This window comes from Sceloporus undulatus, chromosome 2 (genome assembly GCF_019175285.1).
Source record: "Sceloporus undulatus isolate JIND9_A2432 ecotype Alabama chromosome 2, SceUnd_v1.1, whole genome shotgun sequence".
NCBI classification, from domain to species: domain Eukaryota; kingdom Metazoa; phylum Chordata; class Lepidosauria; order Squamata; family Phrynosomatidae; genus Sceloporus; species Sceloporus undulatus.
Window position 1 is genome coordinate 252,583,540 of NC_056523.1, and position 6,440 is coordinate 252,589,979.

General features: G+C 39.5%; 1 protein-coding gene across 2 annotated transcripts in view; it reads right to left on the reverse strand.

Annotated features, from left to right (window-relative positions):
- FANCC (FA complementation group C) overlaps positions 1 to 6,440 on the reverse strand; it is an 83,204-nt gene that overhangs the window by 2,646 nt on the left and 74,118 nt on the right. For both annotated transcript variants that reach the window (XM_042453711.1, XM_042453710.1), the window contains exons 11-14: positions 5,909 to 5,984; positions 5,352 to 5,433; positions 4,177 to 4,351; positions 294 to 494 (exon numbers count right to left, since the gene is read on the reverse strand). In XM_042453711.1, coding sequence (XP_042309645.1) covers positions 294 to 494; positions 4,177 to 4,351; positions 5,352 to 5,433; positions 5,909 to 5,984 — 534 coding nt within the window. The remainder of the gene's footprint in view (positions 1 to 293; positions 495 to 4,176; positions 4,352 to 5,351; positions 5,434 to 5,908; positions 5,985 to 6,440) is intronic.

Consider the following 6,440-nt stretch of genomic DNA (forward strand, 5'->3'; position numbering starts at 1 on the left):
CCCTGGGATGCATGCATCTATGGGTGTCATGGAGGACTCTTCCCTGGGATGCATGCATCTATGGGTGTCATGGAGGACTCTTCCCTGGGATGCATGCATCTATGGGTGTCATGGAGGACTCTCCCCAGAATGCATGCAGTTTTTTAAAAAATTGACAGTATATGTGCTCCATTGTTTTTGTGATTACTTGTCTTGCTCAGCCATAGTCAGTCCAAAATTCCACAGGAGTTACAATAAATATCTTGCTGCCAGTGGTGATAAAAAGGAGGGGGCACATAGGAAGAAATACTTACACCATCAATAAATTCTCTGGCTATTACTTGTCCACCAGGGGTAAAGAGCAGAAAGCTGATAATCAGATGCCTAACCACGTGTTTGATACCAGGTTGTCTTATTCCTGTTCGGCTACTAACTGCAGTCTGCAGTTCTGTGGCAGAAATGGATGCAGTTCTTGACAGGGTTGTCAGATGATCACAAACAGATCTTGCTTCTATCTGTTGGGAATCATAGAAAGGAATAAAGGGTTATACAAAGAATAAAGCTCACCCCTGTTTTGTGAAATTTGCAGAAAAGCACACCAATGATTCCTGATCCTATGCGGGGGTGAGGTAAGAGGTGGCATTATGAGCCCAAGGAAGATCCAAGCAGAACAGAAAGATGATTTCAAACAACAACAACAAAACCCACTAGCCTTTAAAAAACACCACAAAGCACTAAGGCCATGGGCCATGGTTTGACCTTTACTTGTTTAAAAGGAAACAGTGAAAGCCACAAAGCAAAATGAAGGAAGATTGTTACATTGTGGGGAGAAAAAAATAGAAGTCCTTTGAGGTCTCACTATAATAAGGCAGCTACAAATCAATTAATCCCCATGCAGTCTGACCTTGTCTGATTTTTAAAAATCTGATGGGGGGTTGTTTCCTTTTAGTATTGTTTGCAAAACATCCCCCTTCTCTTTCACCTCTTGGAGCAGCCAGAACAAACAGCTTCTGGAGCCAAAATATATGGAGGATTTGGGAGTCTGTGCATTAAAGGAAATTATTGCCTAGATCATAAGTAGTTATTACCTAAAAATATTTGCTACATAAAAGCCACTGCAGGAAATGGGGAATAAAGAAGTAATGCACACATATCCTTCCTGCTAACCTTAAGTCTGGTTTTAAGCAACTGATTTCCTTACAGATACGTTTTTCCCTATTAAACATTTATAAATATGCTTCCTGGTTTAAAGACATGTGTGAGAAAATATCACATTTTATGTCTTATAGACCATTACATTTTATTTTCCACACCCTCTTCCTCCAAAAATGAATCATTCAACCATGGATGTTTTTATGCTAAGGCACTGGCTGCTACAGTCATGGAGATCCCAACGCCGAGGAACTTCCTCTCCTCTCATAGTGGTGCCTGGATCTGGCCCACATGCTTAATTGGCAGGTATCTGTGCTATTGCTCCAGGAGTCTTCCATGGTTCCTGCCAGGCACAGTTATGCCAAGAAGAGAAACTGGGCTGGGACAAGGAGGTGGCTAGTATTGCACACAGTGGTATCATGCATCTATGCTGCTATTGCATCATAATAAGGGATAAGTGCTTTCTACCTTTTCATTTATATTTCTATTATGCTTTTCATTTTAAAAATTTACAAACTGTTCACAAATTATGACTACATAATCTCCTGCTAGGTGCCTTGTAAGGCCTGAGCCAGTAGCAACAGCACTGGTTTCAAACAGCAATATAAATGTAAATGCAAGCACTACAATCAAAATCAAACAAGCAAAAAAGGAAGGAAGCTATCTAAATCTTGAAGATGATATAAACATAGATTGGGTACAGATCTGTCTATAAATAAGGCACTGTCAAGTTATCAAGGATTTTTTATTTTAAAAAGTGAACAGATTTCAAGTGTAACTCTGTTTCAGTACATAATGAATAACATACTGAGGTTGTAGATAGAGCTTCTTTTGTTGTTGTTCTGAGTGTTTACATTTACAGTCTTACAGGACAAGACATATACAAACCTATAGGGAGCCCTGGTGGCACAATGGTTAACTGCCAGTACTGCAGCCACAAGTTTTTGAGTTCGATCCCAGGGGCTCCAAGGTTTACTCAGCCTTTCATCCTTTTGTAAGACAGCAAAATGAGTACCCAGCTTGTTGGGGGAAATTAGCTTACAGATTGTAAACCGCTTGGATAGTACTGAGCTCATTGATAAGCAGTATAGAAAGCTACACACTACTGCTATTGATGTATACAAAGGTACTTTTTTGCATTGCCATCCTCCAGTATCCCCAGCTAACATGCTTTAGCTACTATGACATGCAGGAATAAGGAGCAACACGATTAGCGCTCCCTAGGCCCTTACAGCAGCAGGGGGCTCTTAGTGCCAAACCCAGAATCCCCTTAGGTCTACTCCTACTCCTCTTCTTTGTTATCTTGATCTGTCCATTTGCCCACTGTAATAAAGGAAATAGTGATGGGAGAGAAGGAGTGAGAAAACAGGTTCCCTTCACCTCATACCTTCCCACTGGGCAATGGCTCAGACTGCAAACAAAGTGAGAGGCCACACAACTGGACAGCTGCAACCGTGTTGGGAAGGGGACCTTTTGGGCACTATGAGTCCCCAGTCAAAAGGTGTAACCAGTATTGCTAACATTGGATAGTATGCTTGACAACAGATGGAACTGATCTTTAACAAGAGCTGGCTCTTAGAAAGGAAACTTTTGGAGGAGTTCACTCTCTCCAGATTAAATTCGCATGACATTATTTTATTCTTCTATCCAGTGACAAATCAAACTGAGGCATTCTTAAAACTAGCCTCATACAGATCATTTTATCTGCTGTGTTTGATAGAGAAGAGCAATGATTCAGAGAACTTGGGCAGTACAAGGGTTTGAAGGGTTGTGTACTTTTAGGTCCACACTCTTCCTGTAATTATATATCTGTCTAATTAAAAATTAATATATTCTCTAATATCAATGTATTTAATGGTTCCAGGTTCACTCTCCCTTTTTCCTGCTCAAAGATTTGATACACTTCTCCCTTCTGTGGAAACTGCCGCAAACAGCACATAGTTCAATGATGCCGCTCCTATGAGACATGGTTGCTGCTGCTGCTGCATCTGGTTCTACAGCAGTGAAAAGACATGACTAGAATTTAGAACAACTTTTAGACTACAGTTCTCAGACACTGTGAACCTGCAGGGCCACTGGCTTTCCTGGCTGGGAGATTTCTGAGTTGTTGTCTAAAAAAGTAGCCTTTCCAAGTTTTGGACCTCTAGGAGAATAGAGTGAATGTAGATTAGCATCAGACTGCCCAACTGCCAGTACTCAGAGCAATATGGCAAGATAAAGTTGATGGAAACAAGCACAATAAATTCATGAGTACAGGAGACGGTCAGGAAAAATACCACCACACAGCAATGTATCTGCAACTGATTTATTTTTAATGTATTTCACTTCTGGAATCTTTCCAGATTGATAAAGAGAATAAAAATCAACTAACTAATGAATGAACTAACAGAAGTTCCCTTTTTTTTAATATGAGAAGACTACTAAGCAGGAAATAAAAGTCAGGATGCCCAGGGAGTGGACTGTAGCTCCTTTGCCACAAGATCCAACATGACACTGAAAAGCATTATTGAGAAAGTACAATTAACTTAATTTCACTACTGTAGGTTCTCAAGGAAGAAGTCTCTCCACCCAAAGTTTTAAGCACATTTTCATACCATGAGACTGTCAAGTGCTATAAAATCTTGTCACTGAATGATTCAAGAGCAACAATGAGCAATTCAACAGACCAAGCTAGTTGAACAGGAATTTTTGTATTTATCTTATTTTATGCATAATTGGGCAACTGATATTTTAATCACCCACTTCAGAAACGCTCCTGTCCTCTAGGACACTGCTGATACTGTAGAATTGCTCTCAGTTAAAAAAAAACCTTGGAAGTGGGAAGTATTAACAAATGGAAGAGCCTTAGTTAGGAATAATCTCTAAACCATTCTGAAAGCATTCCCTATATGTTGTAGCCAAAAAAGCTCTTCAACCTAAAAGCCTTACGCTTCAAACAAACAAATCCTCATTGAACTCAGAGGCATGGCTGTGTTGGTCTGATCACTGAATATGTGTACAGAGAGAGAAAGAGAGAGAATATGTTAGGGAGTTGGAACTACCCACCATTGTTTGAGACCTCTGCTGATTCTCATAATTTGGTTCATAGTAAAATACCAAAAGCCACAGTAAAGCGTCTGTAGATTCATATTGTGACAACACCAACTGCTCTGCTGCGATATCAACCCATTCTCCAAAATGAATGAACAAAAACCAGTTCTCAAAGAGGTTGCTGCAAGACCTGGAATATCACCAAAATATATTTCAGCTTTCCCATCCATTATAATTTTAAATTTCATCAAAGGTTTACAAAAGGTGATGAATTGGAAGCAATGAAGACTGGCAAACCTTTTATGTACACATGAGGCACAACAATGGTTGTGAAACAATGTTGCTTAATACAGGGGAGGGGGGTACCTTTAGAGCAATAGGGCATCTACTAATTAATTGCCAACATTACAAAAAGAGAAAATGGTAAGACATTTTCTTAAAACTGTGATCTTCACACAGTTCTGAAACTAGAAACTTTATTTTGATTTTAAAGTAAACTAAAAATGAAAAACAAACTTTTCTTCTTGCAACTTTTCTGCTTTAAATATGTGGCTTAGTGAAATACTATTGATGAACAGCTGACCACAGTTTGGGGCTGAAATATCTGATAAGCCATCTTGGAGATGTGGACCAGAATGACAAGAAGCAATATTTTTCATTTGCACATCCTTGGAGCATCACTAGATAATGACTAGTGGAAACAAAGAGTTTAACTGACATCAGTGGTGCAACTGTCATTGAGTTTAATGCCTGTCCAAACTGTAAAAACTTTACAGACTACAAGGTTCCTATTCATGCTTCAGCAGCAAATGGAACTCCTATAAGTTCATTATTCAGTTAAAAGGAACTAGTGGATGGTTCCACCAGCTGTTCTTTTGAGTATAAGAGATATTATGCTGAAGCAACAGGAAGATCCTTGTACTGCTCCATCAGACTGTAAAACACACAAAAAAAAAATGAAACAAACAAACAAACAAACAAACCTTGCTGAACTGGGCTACTAATGGCTTCCATTGGCACTTGAAATACCGTAATTTTATTTCAAAAATGTTTTGCATTTAGGAATATAAGTAATAAAAGAAATGTAAAGACACCAAAATTAAGACAATCAAGATGTCCCAAACAAATGAGGATTCTCAAAATAAAATGAAAACAATGCAGAAAAGGAAAACATAATTACTACTGCTTACCTGGTGCCTGTAGCTTCTACTGTTGTTTTGAGTATTTCAGCAATGTGGTTCAAATGCTGACGTAAACCTTCAGCTGACATTTCTGGAAGATTAACGTTAACTAAAATTGCTTAAAAACTGACAAGCAAAACACAGTCTATTTTGTAATATCTGAATAGAAGATTTTAACCTAGCAGAGGATTTTAAGCTAGCAGAGGACTGGCTGTGAGTCTGATGGCTTCCACAACCACAGTGGCATAGATGACAGTGGTAGCATAGGCAGCAATATGGTAGCAGGGGTAAAGTGGCTGTAGGTGCTGGAAGAGGAGTGGGAATAGCCATGAAAGCTCTTTCTGACAGATCCTTTGCTGATCCTGAGCTGCACTGGAGCTTGGAGAACAGCTTTCTCTGGCAACACAGATATTTTCACTGTCACCCCACTGCTATCATGAAACATTACTCCAAACACTGCCTTGGTGTAGCTGATCAGAAAACCAGCATAAGACACCACCAGGATTTTGGCAAATAAGAACAACTGAAATTTCTGGGAATATGGAAAAGACTTAAGGTAAACTTACCTTTGGGATGTTTAAGAAGAGCCATCACAAGCATATGTGGATTGTGAGGAAAGTAGGCTTTCAGTGGGAACTTATGCTAAAATGAAATTAATCATTAAAATACGATAATCATGGTATAGGACCCAAAACACGAAAAGAAAACTTGTGGTTCAACTTGTAAAATTTGTAAATAAGAAAAGATGCAAATACAGTCGCCCTTCCTAACTTGCAGATCTGGGATCCATGACCTTGAATACTCACAGACCTCCGTTCTTTCCAATGGGGCATGTTTCTGTGGTGCGCGCCCTGCACACACTATCAAGCACACACACCATTCAGGCCTATGGGGCTTGGATATGTGTGAGCCTCTGTTTTCACGGGGGGGGGGGGGGGCATCTGGAACGGATCCCCAGCGAAAACAGACTGCAAACTATACACAAATACACTACAAAATATGTTAACTTTATTTAAGAAAAGAAAAATCAACTTCCTCATCAGACTTATAGAAGTCAAAGCCGCAAATATCAAAGCCGCAAATATGGAGGGATGACTG